Raw genomic sequence first — 21,223 nt, 5'->3', positions numbered from 1 at the left:
TCCACATCCACAGCCTTTCCCTCGTCCACTAGGCGGGTCACCTGGTAGGAGATCAGATCAACACTCCCGCCCAGAGTGCATCTTAAATGCATCATAATGCATCTTAAAATCCATTGCATCTTCTCTCGAGCAGATCAACACTCCCGCCCAGAGTGCATCTTAAATGCATCATAATGCATCTTAAAATCCATCATAATGCATCTTCTGAATGTAGCTTTTATTGCTTCCAGTTTTCCAAGAATCTGACCTGTTTTACCTTGTTTCTGCTTTCAGGCAACCACTTCTCTGAATCTCCTTCTCTAATAAGAGCTTAGAAGTGGCAGAAGCAGCAATCAGACATGACTATACCATATCAGACATTGCTTTGATGGAACTTGTACTCACTGCTCAGTTACGTGGTTTAACCCCAGCCAGCAACTAAGCACCACACAGCTGCTCACTCATTCCACCCGCCCTAGTGGGATGGGGGAAGAATTGGAAGGGTAAAAGTGAGAAAGAAACTTGTGGGTTGAGATAAAAACAGTTTAATAATTAAAAAGAAATATACAAAAAAAAAAGTAAGGAAAAGAAAAAAAAAACAACAGAGAGGGGAAAATAAAACCCAAGAAGTTTTATTGCTGAGCATGACGTCATATGGTGTGGGATATCCCTTCGGTCAGTTGGGGTCAGCTGTCCCGGCTGTGTCCCCTCCCAACTTCTTGTGCACCCCCAGCCTACTCGCTGGTGGGGTGGGGTGAGAAGCAGAAAAGGCCTTGACTCTGTGTAAGCACTGCCCAGCAGTAACTAAAACACCCCTGTATTATCAACACTGTTTCCAGCACAAATCCAAAACACAGCCCCATACTAGCTACTGTGAAGAAATTTAACTTTATCCAGCCAAAACCAGTACACTCAGTCACCATTTTTCCACTCCATCTGCCTCTACTGCTTGCTTTATCGATGATCTTACTCATTGTTCCTTCTCCACAGCAAAAAGCCTCCTGTGTTCACTCTTTATTCTGTCCACTTTCATAAATATGCTCTTCTTGCATGCCCATTTCCAGCAACAAATAAATTTAAAAAACTCTTTAAAAAGAATAAATAAAAAATCAAGGCACCACATCTACTGTAATCTTTCCTGCCTCAAGCGTTTCCACTTCATTTAACATAAACTCTCCAGATTATGTAACAGTATCAAAGGATCACAGAAAATGTGTTTCTGCTCATATCTGAATATATGAAACATATCTCTTTTCCCTGTGCTGTATTTGGATCCCCTAGAAACTTCTGAAGACTCCAGTGATTGTCCTTTCAGTCCAGATTTAAAAAGTTTAGATATGTAATTTGATAAGACACATTAATTTTAAAGGCCCTACTGCAGTTCTGAGTAGAATTTTCCTGCAGATCACATTGTAACATCAGACTTTTTTGGATCTCTTGCACTGTTTTTTCTGTCAACCTCTTCCAACATGATACCATCTAAAAGGTTTAATTATCATCCTTTCTTGTTGATTCTTCCAAATTAAGGATAATCATTGCTTAGTATCTGTCTATTGATGTTTCACTCCTCTCCAATATCTGTTTTACCTGGGTTAGAAATCGCATTATCATGTCTAGCATATTCACTCATTTAATAATTTTGAATTCTGATTGAAGTAACACTGCCACATTTATTCTTAATAACTTTGTTACTTACTGTCCAATGTTTGACAGATACCCAAAATTCTCTCATTTTAGTGATTTTGTTAAGTATTGAGAATTTACATTTATATATCAAGAGTAGAGAACAGCTGAATTCAAATGCCCTTCAACTGCTGTCAGGAAACAACCTACCCAAAGGGATGTGCTTCCTTTAATCCCAGTCAGTAGTGGCAGGAGTAACTATACATGGTTTTACCAACACTTCATCCATTTCCCTGCTCCAAGAGGTTTGCCATATTTCATTCCCAATTACAATACCCTAGTGCCTCCTTGCTATTCAGTACGCTCCTTATAGTTCAGTAAGTTAACCTGCTCCTTTCTTATTCCATACATAGCAGACGGGAATAACATTCGGTTTTATATGTATTCGGTATGCCTGGATTCTCAAATCAACAGCTGTATTTAGAGTTCTTCTATACATACTGGCCATAACTCTTTTCCATATGACATTTTTAATCCCCAGTAAATAAAGCTGTTTTGACAGTATGGCATGCTATCTCTTTTTTTTTTTTTTAATTTCACATATTGAAAATGGATTTTTTTTCAACTTACAAAGAATCACTGTTACACACAGATTCAACATCTGACATCAAAGCTCAAAACCCCCAAAGAAATCTGGGAAAATCATGAGGACTTACAAAAACAATCTATAAAATTGTGAGGTGATACAGTAGCAACTGAGTTGAAACATCTCATTTATCCTAACTCCTAGATGTGTTGCGATAGCAACTCTATAAATGTACAGTCACAAGCAGAATATAGATATTTAAAAGCAATAGCAGAACTCGGTGAAGATGGAGCAATAGCGAGAGCAAACACTATAACACCTTGCTATCAGGAACAAAATATTACCCAAAGTATTGGAAGACTATCTTCTAATGTTTGCTAACCATCTCAGTAGGAATAGGTACTTTGTAATACTTGTTCCTAAATATTCATGGATCTCAGCATTGGCTTTTATAAAACCACTGAGCTGATTCACATTTTCTTGACTCAGACTGCCAAGACCATGCTCATTCACTGCAGCTCCTTGTGCTTACTGCACCGGACTTTAAGGTTCAGTTAGAGCGAGTCCTGCCTCCATCCATGTTAAAATAAGTATAATTTTTGTCCTTTGGTCAACTCTTTTTGTTACTTGATACCCAAATTTTGGATGCCTTCCAACCAAACATTTCCACTAGCAGAGGGCAGTCTGTGAGCCTGCGTTCAGTTCATGCATTTCCTTCTCCAGGCTCTCTGCAGATGGCAGCAAACCTACAATCCCAAGAGGACACGCTACATAACAACAGGCTGCCCAAACACATCAAACAAGTGTTCCCAAAACAAAAGGCAGTAAAAGGGAACTAAGGCAGGGCCACAACTTTTGCTTCACCCCTTTGGCAACATAAATGAATCCAGCTGCTCGTACACCAGAGGCCCAAAACACCACCAGCAAGATCCACGATGATGCACATTCAAAGAACTGCAGACATACCAATTTTGGATCAGAGATGTCTCTTGGGTATAATTTTATTTCAAAGAAACCAGTATTTTGCAGGCAGAAGTATGTTAAGACTAATTTCCATTTGTGATGTCTCTCATCAATTAGAAGGTTCTTCCTAAGATAATCATTAATATAGGCATATACATGAGGGACAAAATAGTTTAGGAGAATTAAATTAAATGAATTGGCCCCACAAGAGTTTGTTACCTTTCCTAATACAGTTTATGTCCCACGGGCCACAGAGCTGTCTCTCTAGCAGCTTCAACGCATTCCCTCTTACCTCTGTGCCAATAAAGCCATCTAATTTATTTAGAATTCTCTAGGCACACTGTTTTTACTTTTCTGATACCAAGCCATAATTTCTGTTGGTTTTCTTACCCATTTTTAAGCTACACTCTCAAGAGGAAAAATCTCTATGCCTTTAACTTACTCATCTTGTCAGTCAAGGCATCCTATATAACTGCTGCACAGACAGAGAGCAGGCTGTTGCCCTGATGGTGGGAAATAAACTACACGGTTCAATTCTACTTAAATGATTCAGAGCAAACACTACAGCAAAGATGTAGGAAAGACACTGAAGACCTAATCCCCCCCATCCTCCCAGAAATGCACTCCAACATGCCACAGAATTTACTGCGGCCTGCACTGTATATTTAGTAGGATTTTAGAGCACTGTGGCTGTAATTTCCTCTTTCATATTCACCTAAACATTACATATGTGAGCTCACTCATTTCTCTGCACACATGTGCGCACAATACACAGATGTGTCTCCTATAACAACCTCAATACTCCAGAAAATATGAAATTCTCAAACTGTAGAAAGATGAACAGGTAACCAAACTGAAGCAACTCTTACCAAACTGGATATAGGTAAATCAGCAGACTAGTTATAGAAAACGTTCCTACAGCTGTCATGGTCATGTAGCTACGCTTTACTCTTAGGTGAATCAGAGTTAAACTTGACACTATTACAGGTAAAGCATCAAACTTGGAAGCATATCAGGGCTAAACTCTTCTTAGGGTTCGTGTAATCTTGTTGTAGACTTTTTTAGAATCTGAGTAATTTAAACCCTCAAAATTAATTCATTCTTCTGTCCAAGGTATAAGATAACTTTCTATTTGTGTAATCTTTTTAATGCAATTAAAAGATGATAATAAAATTCACATCTGTATTTCTACACAAAAAGTGATACAGAACAAAATAGGAAATAAGACAAAATAACTAAAAAGAAAAATTTAGTAATGTAATGTAATGTACCATCAGCCTACAAGTCTCTTTCCAAACAAGCACTGAGACGCTAAAAATGACAGTGAAATAATATAATTTATCAGCTGGTAAATTCAATTTTAAAGGGTATCAGCCACTAGTAAATTTCATGGTGTGCGGTTTTAAGTAGCACAAGTAGTTTGTGCCACTCTTGTTTTATAATTTATTCTCATTATATCAAACGAGTAGGAGAAGTTAGATGAGGAAGCTAATAGCAAAAGCACTGAGACGCTAAAAATGACAGTGAAATAATATAATTTATCAGCTGGTAAATTCAATTTTAAAGGGTATCAGCCACTAGTAAATTTCATGGTGTGCGGTTTTAAGTAGCACAAGTAGTTTGTGCCACTCTTGTTTTATAATTTATTCTCATTATATCAAACGAGTAGGAGAAGTTAGATGAGGAAGCTAATAGCAAAAACCCCTGACTTTTCTGTTCACTCATCAATACTGCTGACCCATAAGAGATACGACTTTTGCTTTAGTCCGCGAAGAAAAAAATTTCCAAGGCAACACAATTTAGTTGGCTGATATATACTGAATCTATTGTATCAGTCAAACAAGAATTAAGGCTTCACTGTTTCTTTTTCCTCTGTAAGAAATAAATTCTGAAGATTATATTTGTAGGGGGTTTTTTTGTTTGCTTTTTTAATTAAAATATGAAAAATAAGACCATTCAAAGCTGAGTATCACACAAGGTTGTTAAAGAAACTAGAACATACAGGAATATTATTATTCAGGTGTTCCAAATTTTACACAGATACAAAGAAACAAGGCTAGAACAAAGCTATGTTATATAAAGTGAACATGTTTTCAGTGCATACTTGTTGCACTGGTAAGTCCTTGAGACTCCTGCAACTACAGTATCACCAAACAAACACAGATAAATCCATCTCCACATGGATTCACCTCCAGGACCGTCTTGTGCAAAGTCAAATGCACTAATTGAGATTAATAAACTAATAGAATAGAAATAACCTTATTGGCTTGTCCATATTTTAAACTGCTACAGAGATATATAAAAGTAAATGCTAATCTTCATGAATGAACAATTTCTCCTAGGTGTTCTCTTGATTACTCAAATACCTGTTGAACATGTGCTAGATAGCAAATATTGATGCATCTGTTTCATTAGCAATCGGATGCATCATTGAACAGCTCAGAGCAATGGCACACATAACCTCAGGAAATCAAATCAGGACTCCTACACAAATGATTTCCAGTTAATTTACATTCTCCATAGGCATTTAAAGTGACATGCTTTGAATATGATGCTGACGTTTGACTTTGAAGACACTTCTTTTTACAACATACAGTTTTCAGTGCTAAGATCAAATACAAAACTCCCTTGTTGCCTTTAAGTCACACTAAGCTAGCGCCATTTGTATTGCTGCGACTGCAAATTTCAGTGACTTGATGTTTGGGGATATTCACTTCCTTTTGCACGTTATTTAAAGTAGTTGGCATCAATTTCAGTTCATCAGTGGTTCTTCTGATTTCACTTCTTCGTCACGTGTTTTTCTTTTAAGGCTAATGCATTTTAGTAGTGCTTTAGTCTGAGATTCAAGATCTGATGGTTTCAAACAGTGCTACTGTTAAGAAGAATGATCACAAAATATAGACAGACAAATACCTTGCTTTTTTCTTGTTGAAATTCTATCTGGATGTTGGTTAGTTTAGTTCGTAGCTCCTCATTAGCAGCTTGCAGGGCTTCAATCTCCATGTCGGACTTCTCTCCCTTGGCACGACTTTTCTTTGACATAATTATCTTTGAAGTTTAAAATAAAATTTTTGCTCCACACTGAGCTACCAGCTAGTGCCTTCTGCTTTTAGCATTTAAGAGTCATGTAGTGTTCAACAAAATCTTTCACACAAATCTCTGCCATCGTGGGAGCAGTCTCTCATGTCCTGGAAGAAACAAAGTAGTGGGAACAGAATTAGACTACAGCATTGAGCAGAATCAAACATCAGACTTAACATCCAGTTTTAAAGCACATTGAACTTCCTTGTAGTATATACTATATTGCATAGTGTACTAGACTTTGAAAGAAATAGATCAGAAAAGAAGTTACACAATATTTCATCACCTTATCTAAACTCTATCCACTGTAATCGGATGTCCACAGAAATAAAACTCTTTACAGTTATGATGAATATAGCATATAAACATAAATCATATCTTATTCAAGACCTGACTTGGTCCATGCTCAGGATTCCCAAGAGCCACAGGGACAACCATAAATTAACTGAGGCTGGTGGTGTTTCAGTGGGAATAGTTTATTTCCTGTAGTAAGAAGAAAGCACTTCTCATCTTAATGTATCAGTTATAATGTATTATTCAGAATTATCATCAAGTCTCACAACACCAGGACATATGGGAAAGGTATCACAAAACTGGAAAAAATTTTAAAATTACTTCTTAAAAATATCATATATATAAACTGCTTATGTTCAGGGTTGATACTGTTTGAAATGCCCTAATCAAAACATGAAGGTATTGGGTGGACGGTCGGACTCGAGGATCTTATAGGTCTTTTCCAACCTTAATGATTCTATGATTCTATGATTTAACTTCATTTTCATTCCCCAGCATGCCTCTAAGCTTAAAAAGTATTCAATTAAAAAATATCATATATATAAACTGCTTATGTTCAGGGTTGATACTGTTTGAAATGCCCTAATCAAAACATGAAGGTATTGGGTGGACGGTCGGACTCGAGGATCTTATAGGTCTTTTCCAACCTTAATGATTCTATGATTCTATGATTTAACTTCATTTTCATTCCCCAGCATGCCTCTAAGCTTAAAAAGTATTCAATTATTTAAATCAGCTTTAGGTAATATTCAAGGAGAATATCAATAGCAGACAACGAACCCTAATTCCAATAATTAGGAAATCCCACAATTAATTTGCTTCATGAGTAGTTACAGAAGCTTAATCTGCAGCTTTTTTTCCTCTCTGCTCTCCCCTGAGAATAACCTGGTGCTCCACAAGAACAAACTGAGCAACAAGTGCTATCAATGCTGAATTAGCTTCCAAACCCATGTCCTCTGCTCATTTTAAATTTCCACATAATTTTCATCATTAAATTGCCGACAAAGCAGAGAGGTTCCTACTTTAATACTGAACTACATTCCTGGAGTATTATACTTCCAAGAAAATTGCTCCCAAACTGCCTTCAAACAGTAAGTTGCTCTTTCCAACCTACTTCTACCTGGGAGTTATTTTAGAAATTGTATTATAATGAAAATCACATGCATTCTTTAGCATATACTTTCTAAAGGGTGGACAGCTAATACCTCGGGTGTGTACAGACAAACACCACTTGGTGAGTTCAATTAAATACATAAGTTTTATTCTCCTTTTTAAAGACTGGAAAACAAAAATCGAGGAGTTAAATATCTTGCTCAAAATGACAAGTCAAGTCAGACAAAAAGTGAACAGAACTCAGGACACCAAGTCTCAGTCTGCTTGAAAATATTCCCACGGAGTTCTTTTGTTTATAAAAAGCAATTGAAAAAAGATCAACTATACCAATTATTTGCTAAAGTAACTTAAGTGAAAGCATTGTTTTGCTTTGTAATATCAGATGTCTTTCCTTCCAAACTTAATAATCTATCGATTTATCCTATGCAATAAAATTTAATCTGTTCCTTAAATTCATTACAGTGAGCATTTTTAATACATAATTTATGAAAAATCAGGAAACTGAGTTAAATTTTAATTTTATTTATGTATCAAACCTACCTTACAAAACAAATAAACACTGGGCTACTGTGAATTTTACACATAATTGTTGATTCAAGAAAAATAAATTACCAATATTCTTACAGTAACTTGAAACAACTCTTCAGTGAGTAGAAGAAACTTGAGGAATTATTATTCTTAATACAGGAATTTCATGCTATTAATCTATAGAGTTTCTATGATGCTAAAGACTAAAACTAAAGACTATTTAATCAATATATTTCTTCTAAAATCCTTCACTGTATGGAAAATTTGAATTAAAAATCGGTTGCTAGTGTTATTTCCCTGGTCAATTTGTAAAGACAATCTGAAATAATATAGATGTGCAAATCCAATCTATAATAATTCCACAACATTTACAATGGTGGAAGGGGAAATGAATGGTTCCTTATCTCAAAGGTTATCTGGGGTATTCAGATACTATCAAGGAATTATTCCTGAAATCCTTACTAAAACAATATTCCTGATGCAGCCAGATTATATATGATTTAATTCAGTAGATGATTAACTAAGTTAAGGAAACCAAAAACATCCCTCACTGGCCTGGCTACATGAATTTTAACCTCATTAAACCCCACCCCCATCTCAATTACAGTTTGGAATAAAGAACATTTAAATGATAGACGTTTGCTTCTCCATCAGTAAAACGAGAAAGTGAGGTAACTGTGCTTGATGTGGATATACATGACATCCAGAGAACCGAAAAAGAGATTTGAAATATGGAGTTGTTTGAAATGACCACATATATTTTGTTCAGTAACAGTAATCTCTCCTGGCCGTACCATGTTCCCAAGCATATTATGAAGACACTAGACCATTCAATATGAACATCTAAACTTCTATTTATGCACTTCAGGGGATGGCCTGTCTCTGAAGTACCGGTCATGTAAAACTACCAATGACTGCAGAGTTCATATTCTATCCCAGAGTCACCATCACTCAAATCCTTTAACAAATCAGGTCCTATGGTAAGGTACCAGAATAATGCTGTCATCTACCTTTGAAAATATGGGGGTCTAAATATAACATACATTATTTAAAGCTGTTCAAATTACATTTAGCACTTAAACTAGCCTTAAAAATAGAGAGTTCAGCACTACTCTTTGAAGTACTCTTTAGCATTTAAAAAAAAAAAAAGGTAATCTCAAAACATTGTTCTCAATCTTTTCAGGTAAAATAAAAGCTTAGACCAAGAACCTGATGAAAATCACCCTCTTCTCCTATAGGCATTAAGAAAAAAAGCCAACCAAACAAAAAAAAACCACCCCACCCAAAACAACCCATCAACCTGCATCGGTGGGCACAGAAACATTTCCATTTTTACTCTTCCCTAGATAAATCTTCCAGCCTATCTAGTTCAAAAGCAGGAACTATGGCAACACAAAGCCTCTCTATACACTCAGAGAGGCACAAAGCCCAGACACACAAGGGCTACAGCAGAAAAGCACGCATCTTGATTCCCAAATGAAAGGGTTAGAACCAGTGAGTGCCTAGATTCCCTTCTAGTTGACTACCCACTTTTACTGTTTGGATAAAGGTCAGGGTTAAAAAAAAAAAAAAAAAAAAACAACCAACTTTTAAACACAGTGAGAAAAAAAGAAGGAAAAAATATTCTACTCTGACAAAATTTGACTTTACTGACTCAGAAGCTTCAACCAACAACCTATTTATTAACTCACCATATGTCAGTTGAGAGGCAAGTTCATGAAGCCACCACAATACAGTCCCACAATCGCTCCATGAATAAAAATAGCCACTTCCTGCGCTGTGAGTTCTACACACTTATTGCAAACCTTAAGATCATTTGAATATATTTTATATTTCACAAAAAAAAGGATAGGAAAGAGTAATGGATTCTAAATCACAAGTAACCTTTTCAGCAGTCTCTAGAATATACCAAGTGTCTCACTTTACCTGATAGGTATAGGGGCACTTGTAATTCAAGAAAAAGAACAACAACAAAAGAAATAAACTTGATTGGATTTGAATCAACTGTTCAACAGTTTGGGGGATTGGCGTATGAGAGATCAAAATATTTAACATGATTAACAAATTATTACTCCATTTGTGTTACACGTTTTGGGAAATCCATTAAATTTCTAAAGTACCTGGAAAACCAATCAGCTGAACAGTGTTCCAATCATAACTTCCAATTTCTCCTCTATTTGCTTTACAGATTTAAAGGATGTACTTCATCACTACCTCAATCTCTCTGGTTTTAGCAAGAAAGGCCTAGAACTAGGTCAAGAATTGCTATATGATGCTTCTAGATATTAAACATCAATAAAACATAACAGTAAAAAAAGAAAAATTAATTACTGCAAAAAACGTGAAAGTGTAGCATCAAAGAATTTTGATTACTTAAGAGTAAGAAAAGAAGGAACTTAATACTTTCTGGTGAAAAATAACTCCATTTAAAGAAATGCAAGTCTTTAAACATGATTCTTTACTGAATACATGAAAATAAGTGGAGGGTTATCTCTTTAGAGAGTGAGTCTTACAGTAATAAACAGTAATCAACAGGAATAGTAAGTACACCCATAAACTCAAGTAATAAATATGGATAAAATAACATGTTAACAAGAAAAATTTACTAAATGGTGTCATCCAAAATTCAGCATTCCAGTCTTGATTCAGACTTGAACAACATTATTCAGCTTCAACATGATTTTTGGAAGGTGAAGTTGTTAATGAGTCATCTCAGCTGAAACACCAAGCAAAAACACAGATACGGGGCGGGGGGGAAAAAGCTTCTTCAACTAGATGCTTCACCTCCACATAAATAGTGGTTTTTCATTTTATTTCAACATTTCTCTTATAACACTGCAGAGCCTGCTATGGGCTACCCATAACTCTTATTATGCTTGTGAACATGAGACGTAAGTACATTCTTCGTACAGCACAATTCTGAATATTCAAGAAGTTTAAAATAAATTTTATTACCTTAGCACCTGACAATAATAAATGCAGTGGACACAGGTACAATGTTATCTTCAGAAGTAACTGCCAGTTCACCTATGTTATAGTTTAAAACCCAGTCATAATCAACCCGTGACTGTATGGGAAAGACAACGTTCATAGCTCCCAATGCCCAAGGCGCATTTCTCCTATGGTTCAGATGACCTACATTTCCTGCTTTAATTCTCAGTCCTATGTAATAAAACATGACTGAATGGATAAAAGCAAAAGCATCTCTACAGGGTGTAAAATAATATGTTTCCCAGCCAAAAAATATAAATAAAAATTATCAGAATAATTTTCTAAGTATATTGTAGACTAGTCACATTTTAGATACCCGTTCATTAGCTACCTATAAAGACAAATCTATTTCTGTAACAGTAGAGCTTTTGAGGGTTATTTTAAATCCTAACCCACTTAGGGAAATGCAGAGTTTCCTTACAGTGGAACAATTTTGTATGTGCCATTTATGGGTTTTTTGGTGGATAAAAACAAAAACATCTTTATTGCTAACTAACAGCCCCACATTCATTTTTGCAGATTCACAGCCTACAGTCCTGAGTCATTCTTGCTTTAATAACAATATACGTATAGGTCCAGACTATGTGGAAAGCAACCGTCAGGAAACTCTAAGCATTCTTCATTGTTGTTTTGCTGAAAGAGCTCATAGTAACGTAATCCTGTTGAGCCATGTTGAACAGAGGTAGCTTCTTTGCTTGGTAGAGATTCCAGTGTAGCATGAGTTAGGTTTTATGGAACCTTCTGAGTGAGGTGTCATAACAGGTGACACAAATACTGTGTTCATCCGCAGGGTAAGTCAGTTAGCTCTTCTGTCAAGGATAGTAATTGCTTCCATGATTTTTTTTTCAGTGGCACCTCAGGAAAGGTGATCTGCTGAGATTCTGTATCTCCATCGTCTTTCAGAAAATGCCCATTGCCCCCAGGAATCAGTATCCACGTTTTAACATCCCATCACAAATCGCTGCCTTCCAAGTCCTTACGGAGCAGTTAACAGAACTAGAGTTTGGCAAGTTTCAGAATGAATTTCACCTGTGTCATGTATGCATCTGTTAAAACACTAAAATATGCAACTAAAATATGTTTCCAAGTCACTGCATGCCACCAATACAAAAAAAAATAATTTAAGTATATCAAACTCATTTAAACCCTATGCCCACGCTCAAACATATGTGTACCTACCGCTAACAACCATATAACACTGAATAATTATTTCTGATTGGTACTACTGCAGGCCATTGGATAGCATCCAGCATATTAATGGCCTCATTCTAGTCAAAGGACATAAGCAGCCCATCCAAAAACAAAGCTAGCTCTTAACTTACAAGAAATTATCACAAGTAAAAGGGAATGTTTGAGCTGAAGAGGACAAGGCAGGGGGAAGGGAAGGAATCACATATGCATTTAGTCACTGAGATTAATTTGAATTTGTTATGTATACAATTCTTTAAAAATCTGTGTTAAAGCTATTTACAGAAAGGACAGTATCTTCAGTAATCCTTGCAAGCAATTTAGAATAGGAAACACCAAATAGTTACATGATGGAAAAGGATTTAAAGGAACAACAGGCCTCTGATTTTACAGATTATTTTTGAGGGCAAATGAAGGACCAGTTCAAAAATGTAACTTTGAATGGACTATTTACTGTGACTACAGACAATTGTCACTGCCATTCCACTGCCAAGCAACTACAGAAATGCAACTTTTTGGGTGCAAAAATGCTAACCTCAGATATGAGACCCCTGTCTGATATCCTGAAATTGATAATCTCCTCAAATCACTACAGCTCATCAGGTCAAAGCTACTGGAACAGCAGAGAACAATCAAAACAACAAATTTACATAACGGGATGGGAACAAAAAGCAGAGGCAAATATGCACTATGAATGTGTTTGCAGAACACCACAGCTTGTTTGGAGACATCTGTGTAGTGCCCAGTGAGCAGTACAGCTGTCTTACAATACAATATTATATAGTCTTCATGCAGAAAAATGGTGGAAAGCACTGGCTCCACTACAGCCCACCTAGGAGAGGAACTGAACCAGATCTCCTCCAAACCGCTGTAGCCACGTACCTCCCCTCAGCTCTGCTGGCCCCTTCAAGACCCTACGCAGATGCACTCTGCAACTCCCTCTCTGCACTACACAACACTTTAATATACTAGGAGTTACTAAAAGCTTGACCTGAATCCTTTCTCAAAAAGTTATGAGCTTGATCCCAGACCTTTAAAGTAAATAAAAAATATTCTTTGGCTTCAGTGAATGATCATTTTTTAATTAGTATTTACCCAATTTCACTTGTAGCACTGTTTTGTGGATTAATCATTAAAATCACCCTACTAAGCACATTAAAAGACAAACTGCTACAAAGAGCAGTCCTGTCACACATATAAAATCAAAAGGACAACAGCACAAAAAGGTAAAGTTCAAATGCAACCAAAAATAATAAAACAAAACCCTCCCTCCACAACCTTCCAAACTCAGCTCTGTTACAGAGTCAGAGCCTTTTAGGGTGCTGGGTTAACTGCAACCCCAGAGAGGCAGCTCTAGGCAGAGCTGTTCCTCTGATCTCTGTGCCAATTCCTTTCTTTTGAGCACACGCAGAAGACCTGACAAGATGCCTGCCGTCTAGCGCAACGTACGTCCAGCCTCCTACCCTTCTGATTGTACCCTGGGTGTGATGCAGGGAGATCCCCGGGCTTTCACTGAGGAGCAGCACTCCCTTTAAAGCATAGTATTTAAGAGCAAAAACAGGAGCAGGAAGAAAGGGCAAGTTGTAGCATTTCCCAATTAGGGCTAGAGAAATGGCAAACACAGAGACAGATTCTAGTATCTTTATTCACTGTCACTGACACCCCACAGATTAATCATCCTGCCAAACTTAGGCTTTTGGATTATACTGGACTGCTTTTGTTTAGTTATTTATCAAGCATAGTATTTAAGAGCAAAAACAGGAGCAGGAAGAAAGGGCAAGTTGTAGCATTTCCCAATTAGGGCTAGAGAAATGGCAAACACAGAGACAGATTCTAGTATCTTTATTCACTGTCACTGACACCCCACAGATTAATCATCCTGCCAAACTTAGGCTTTTGGATTATACTGGACTGCTTTTGTTTAGTTATTTATCTGATTTTTGCAGGAAAGTTTCTTTGGATTGTTTTTTTTTTTTAATCATTATTATTATTTTTATTGTAAAGGGTTAGAAGAGTTAAAACCTGAAACTGGAAAAATGAAAAATTCAGGGATAACAGCTGTGTAGGAAATGTGCAAAACAACTGGCAAGCTTGTGGAGAGAGGTTCAGATTCCCAATTTGATGACTCAAGAGAGAGTGCAACCTCAGTGGGAGAAAAAATGGGGTCGTCTAACACTTTACTAAATGTTGAATATTTACTTTATTATTTTGTAAATCAGTAGGATAGACTTGAGAAGTCAAGTGTAAGGAGGAGAAAAGGCATATCTGGATGCGATTGTTAGTTGGCAGGAACCGTCAAATTTAGTGTCCCACAAAACTGCAATTCCCTCACAAGATCTGTTAACTTTCTCGTAACAGTGCTCTGATAATCAGCCAGCTAATGCTGGCATTTCAAGTATTGATATTTGAGTGAATGGTCCCTCTGGCTTTGCAGTACAGGCTGATGGGACTGCATCACCTGGGATAAAATATTTAAACTGGATCTTTCAGCCAGACAACAGCTTCTTTCCTCTCTCAATTCTCTCAACTCCGTAAGGGAGCAGTGCCGCAGCTTAAAACTATAGCCAGTAAAATGCACAGCTAGATACTAACACAGCCAGAGCCTGGAGACAAACTTTCATTTCTTCCTCGGCTTAAATGGGACAGAGACAAGCACGACAAAGCACAAGAAAAGCACAGAGGAGAAACTTTGTGAACTAAAGACTTTCTTTGTGTAACCATCCTCCAATATCCACAAACTGAAAACACTTTACCACCGTGAGAAGACTACCAATGAAACATCCTTCTGGTAACTGCCAGCAAATTTGATTCAAACCATGCCAGGCTTGTTGGAAAGGTTGTTGGCAAGCCGGCCACCAGAAGTACGAATGTGCTTTCTGAAGATGCTTAGAGTTCAATGTGGTGGCCATGAAGACTTGCAGAAAATACTTTTATCCAGATACATGTATCGAAATCATAATTTTAAGGATAGCATACCTCAGAACGTTAAAAAACAAAGACAAACTCAGTCATAATTCAGCTCAAAAAGAGAGAAACATGCAATTAGATATAAATACAAAACCCCAGAATTACTCTGTGACAAGCCACTATAGACTATGAGATTGACTGTTGCCCAGTTTAGACTGTCCCAAAGTATTTTGAAGTTCAGAAATTAATTAATGCACAGAAATATATATATGGAAATAAAGCTGCCTAAATTTGAAAGAATGGTTAGACACAGAACAGAGGTTACTTGTACACGCAATTTTGAGTTTTCTAGTAAGGAAGTTGCACATCCAACTTATGGGGGTATCCAACTTATGGGGGGCACAGCACTGCTAGCAATGTATCTCAAACTGCTGAATGCTGTCATAGTCAGGCTGTTTTGGTCATTTAGGGGAATTAAAAAGTGATTTATTGTTCACTCTGAGGAAAACATCCTTATCCCTTTTACCTATATAACATTTTTCCTTCATTGGAAAATCAAGTTTTCATTTCAGTATGCTGTTTCAGAAAGCAGACCATGAAGACGGTACAGTGTTTTACGTAAAGTTGAGGCCAAGACGTGTCACTTAAAGCTTACAGGAGTCCCTGTGGTTGAATGAAAGATGTTTATGCTTCATTTCTTATGAACACAACCTCCTTCTTCCCATGGTGCCTGCAAAGAAGGCCATTCTCTGCAAAGTCTAAATGGTTCTGTAAATCATCTTTGACAATGGACAAAAATCTTTATTCAAGCATTCCTAACTTTGCATCCAGTTGTGTAAAAATATATTCATATAATTTCTGCTATGAATTGATCTTAGTATTCGGTTCTGTCCCTTTCCCCACCTCATCCCCTAAAAGAGGTGGCAGAGGGAAGCCTCAAAAGTTAGGGTGCTGGCAGTGACTTTACAGGCACACTTAGTCTTAATGAACATTCAGTGGAGAAATATGAAAATAGGTATTGCCAAAAGAACTATTCCTTCCACAACACACATCGCCTCCCTAAACTTTAGCTGAATCTCTGAATAAGATTTTGCTCTAAGGTTAAGGTTAGCACAGCTGTGGCAGTAACACCACAATTTTTCACCTCTTAAACAGCAAAGTTATATTAGCAAAACTTTAACTAGCAGTTTCCAAAGTTGGGGGGGGGGACGGGACGGGCAGAAAGGGGTATGTGTGGAATATATCCTGGGGAACGGACTACCAGAACGGAGCCTCCTTAAGAAGGTTCTAATAAAGGAAGAGAGCTAATCTTCTCAATGTAGTCCACTTCTTATCACTAGCCTAAATAAGAGTCATATCTGCTGTTTGTCTGTTATTCCCCAGCACCCTGGGGAGTCTGTCCCAGCTCATTCCTCACAACCACCAGTTCTCACAGACAGAAGAAAGGAAAGGAAAGAGAAGTGCATATCAGAAGAGGAAGAAGAAAAAATAAGGGTGAGATGAAAGTTGAACGTTACACACAAATCAAGACCTAGCTGTTACCTGCATACACTGCCCTTCTACAGGGAAGGGGAAATGCTGGAATGCTGCCTGCCAGCTTCAGTGAACAATGTGAAAACCAGGAGCTCTTAAGTGTGACCATGTTCTTTTCCCTCCAGGGAATATCAATTCAAACGGCTATGCTACAAACATGTATTATTATATTTTTAGCAGTAAAAATCTGGAAACATCAAATCATAAAGATCTTCACTAACACTTCCCAAATGTAAGGGATTAAAGATAGGAAATAACTAGATGTTATTTTTTGATATATGCAGGTCTTCACCAGTAAAGAGCTACGTAATGGGTTTCCTTTCACCGTCCTGACTAGAGGATCCACTTTTAAATCTTAGATTGATTGTTGGAAGTTAATTGAAATGCCCAAATACTCTCCACCACCATTCTACTACCAAATTCCTCTTTTTTTCTTCTGTTGTAATAACATCCAGCACACTTGGAAACTGCTCTCCACCAGCAATATAACCCTCTTTCCCTGCTCCCCCTCTTTCATTGACTTCCAGTAACTTTAAAAATTCATTCGTATATAGATCACTGAATGTAAGGCAGGGGAAATATAAAATTATGCTTGTGCAGGAAACTGTTACAACTGCACTCTTGCAAACAGTTTAACGCAAGTTCTTTTACTTGAGAAAGATGGGAAGTCGGTTTTCCACAGTTTCCTGAAAAGCAAAGAAATATTAAACCGCCACTTTTGAACAGATGGAATAAAGCACAACTGATCCCAAAGGCAAAACAATACCAGGGTAAGTCTCAGAAGAACAGTAAAATACTATAATTCTTTTGCATCCCTTTCTACCTCTTGTCTGAAACAACCAGAAGGCATAAAGTATCTCCTCAATAAAGAAATGCAAGTTCCTCAATGAAGCAATAGAAATGCCTCTGCTACAGACTGGACACCTGTCATTTACAAGTCAGTATATTCCCTCACCTGGTTCCCCTTTGCATTTCTTCATTTTAAGATAGATTTCACATAAGTCAAGCAGAATTTATTTCCCTCCCCAAAACTTTTACTTTGGTTTTAACAGCAGGAAGAAGTGCACAGGCTAGCAGGGTTGTGGCAAAGACGCTTATCAAGCCTGCACAGCACTGTGCTTAGGGGTTGCCAACTAATCAAATCTAAACTTTGCTCCTATTCAAATGATTTAATTAATTCTGATCCCCTCAACCCCTCAACATTTTCCATCTTGGTCATCTTCAGGACTAAATACAGATTTGCATCCCTGATGGTCCTGACTTCAGAGCACACCTACAAAACCCATCATTCTGTCTACATGGGAATCCCTCTCAGACATACTAATCTGTCACACTCTTTAACAAACTTGAATTGTCAGCTTCTCTTATCCCCCTTTCCTAACGTGTAAATAGAGAGAATTCTTCCTAGATCATGAACCAGTACTGTCCCCAGGGCAGGTCACTAACCCTGATGGTCCTGACTTCAGAGCACACCTACAAAACCCATCATTCTGTCTACATGGGAATCCCTCTCAGACATACTAATCTGTCACACTCTTTAACAAACTTGAATTGTCAGCTTCTCTTATCCCCCTTTCCTAACGTGTAAATAGAGAGAATTCTTCCTAGATCATGAACCAGTACTGTCCCCAGGGCAGGTCACTAACGATAAATGTGATAAATTTCCAATAGCCAGTAAAACTTCTGGTTTTGATAATATGGTGTCTTTTCCAGACAATAAATGCTGAATACATCTGTTTGTTAGTTTGGATACAATCTCTAAACAGTGTCCCAACATCTAAAATAATTCAGGTAAAGAGAATCACAGAGATTCAACCAGTGAAATAAAGTTCAGACTTCATAGCTGACAAAATGTATTTCTTCAAGATCAAAATACTTACAGAAAGTGAATAAAACAGAACTTAGGAGAATACCTGAAAATGACACCACCTAGTACCCTATGCTAATACTGCCTCTTCAAATTAACATCTTTGATGAGCAAGCAATTTTTCAACACAAATCAGAACGCCATCGGTGAATTCTGCAGTCATGAAGTATATTTATGCTACTCAGATCCATCCAGACCCAAAAGAGTGTATTCACTGGAAAGGGTTTTTGTCTTCATTGTGGTGGGTTGCATTTGCTAACTAGCATTGCTGGGCTGATGCTCTGTTTTATTCAATTCAGTTTCTATACTCACATGTACGGTCCTAGGAGACATTCATTCTTCCCCATATTTTGCTTTCCTCATTTCTGTTTCCTGCTATAACCAACACACACAAGAGCTACCAATACGTTTTTGAATAGGAAATGTTAATAAATGTGATTCTACCAAATATGTTCACGTCTGAAGTAATTTTTCAAACAAACTTGAGGTAGACTTTCTAGTTTGTGTTAAAGTTTTCGACACAAACACAGAACACAGTCCACACTAAATAAAAAGTGAACTCAGCTGGGAGATGGGAGTGTTTCAGTATGTAACATTTTTCAGGCACACTGACTCCAAATTTTATGCAAAATATAGGATGAACAAAAAGATCACACAAGACAGAAAAGGCACAGAAAGGTCTCCATGAATTAAACAAAAGGCTGATAGAAAGCAGTTTCCTCAAAATAATACATTATGCCACTCTACAGTATCTGATTGCAGAACTGCAGTATTGAGCTACTGAGTAACAACCTGAAATCGATTATTATTGTCCAAGCTGATTATAATATGGAAACACATAAAGGTACATTTTAAAATATGTTTTTGCTCAAGACTACTGGTAATACAAAGATCATCATAATATACTTAAATATGTATAAATATAGTACGTGTGTATGTGCACAGCACGGGTTTCCTTCAGAAAGGATAAGTTTCAGGTGGTGAGATAGTGTCCTTTTAAACTGTTCTCCTGGGAATCAACGCTTTTACAATGCTATGCATAAAACATGCTTCCCCCCCATATATTGCCATAATCAAACGACATTATCAAAGCTATTTAATATCCATAACACATCGTTCAGAGCTATTGAAGTTACAAATTAATTGAATGGAAGAGCTGAGAAAAACAAACAAAAAGCTAGAAAGACAACCATAACCATGAGAAAGCCTACTTACCAAGAAAAAGCACCAGGTATTACAAGGACAGTATATCCTAAAGAATTGTCAAAACTGCCAACTTCATGATCCCTCACTACTATTTACTGAATGCATACCATGTAGGCTACAGGTTTCTCATGGTTCATACCTTCTTTTTCCATTCATATTTATGAATAGACAAGGAGATTCATAATAGCCTGAAGATCTCTTGTGCTTAATATCGGACAGATTAATATATGAAAGACCTTTCCAAGGTGTCGGAAAAGTTTGTTTAGTTTTCTTTTTAACACCTCTTGCAAACATTCAACACACAGACAAGTACTCTTAGATGACTAAGTGAAACATTGCCTATCTTATCTCGACACGACCATTACCAGCCACAGGCTTATCTAATGGTAAAACACATGTGGGAATTCTGCCAGCAGCTGTGCAGCTATCAGCTACCCAAATGTACTACCTTGTTATATTTGCAAGTAAGAGAAACTACTCGGAGACAACCATGTTGTAGCACTTCTTTTCTGTGTTTGAAGAGCAATGGATCTGTAATCACAGGGCAGGGAACATAAGTAATATTTGTACAGAGCATTAGTCAGCACAGATGGATTGTTCAAAGGATGTTAAGAAAAAGTGGAACTATGAGAGTAATACCAAAGTTTACCTAAATTTAATTCCCATCTATTTAAAGAGAGGGGAAAAATATAAATTTTGGCAGATTTCACAATCAGTCAGCAAAACAAAGAAAGAGCCATTTTTAAAAATGTGCCTGGCCCTATACCCAACACATTGCAGCAATCCTAATTTTTCACAGAAGCAGCCACTCTTTCTCTAAAGCAGTGTCCGCACGTAGCTGCACTACGTAACAGCACCATTCCTGCACGAATGTTTGTGTTTACACCGCCATTCTGAGGAGACAGTTTGGAGATATCACAAACAGTCTAGCCAAATAAATAAGACATTGATATGCAAGAAATATGACTAATCAAATAAAACAAATAGGGACCAGATAGGGAGGGTTTTTTTCCTGTAGCACTTGCCAAACGTGCATAAGCAATCCAGAGGATGAAATCCCTCTGCTCAGATTTTCATAAGCTAGTTCCAAGTAATAGGAAGCCTTCTTATAGATAATTTGCACATGACAAAATCACTTTCCAAAATACATTAGTTGTTGAAGACACTGTCATGTTTTGAGCATTTCATTTTCATTATGCAGAGTCAGCTAAATAAAATATTAAGTCTAAATCAACTTGTTAATCTATGTTAAACTGTTTGGATGTACAGGAACAGGACAGACTAAAGGCCAATGGGGGGGGGGGAGAAGGGAAATCTTTAAATAGCATTCCTTTGAGATTTAAAAAAAAAAAAAACAAAAACGC

At 37.1% G+C, this 21,223-nt stretch overlaps 1 protein-coding gene across 1 annotated transcript in view; it reads right to left on the bottom strand.

Moving 5' to 3' along the window:
• JAKMIP1 (janus kinase and microtubule interacting protein 1) overlaps positions 1-20,154 on the bottom strand; it is a 110,738-nt gene extending 90,584 nt beyond the window's left edge. The window contains exons 1-2 of the mRNA XM_019470632.1: positions 19,999-20,154; positions 6,065-6,339 (exon numbers count right to left, since the gene is read on the bottom strand). Of these exons, the coding sequence (XP_019326177.1) occupies positions 6,065-6,193 (129 nt within the window). The 5' untranslated portion in view covers positions 6,194-6,339; positions 19,999-20,154. The remainder of the gene's footprint in view (positions 1-6,064; positions 6,340-19,998) is intronic.
• Positions 20,155-21,223: the final 1,069 nt, after the last annotated feature.

This window comes from Aptenodytes forsteri, unplaced genomic scaffold, assembly GCF_000699145.1.
Source record: "Aptenodytes forsteri isolate BGI_AS27 unplaced genomic scaffold, ASM69914v1 Scaffold111, whole genome shotgun sequence".
Lineage (NCBI taxonomy): Eukaryota > Metazoa > Chordata > Aves > Sphenisciformes > Spheniscidae > Aptenodytes > Aptenodytes forsteri.
The sequence above is the reverse complement of the archived record's forward strand: the minus strand, read 5'-3'. Positions and strand labels throughout refer to the sequence as shown.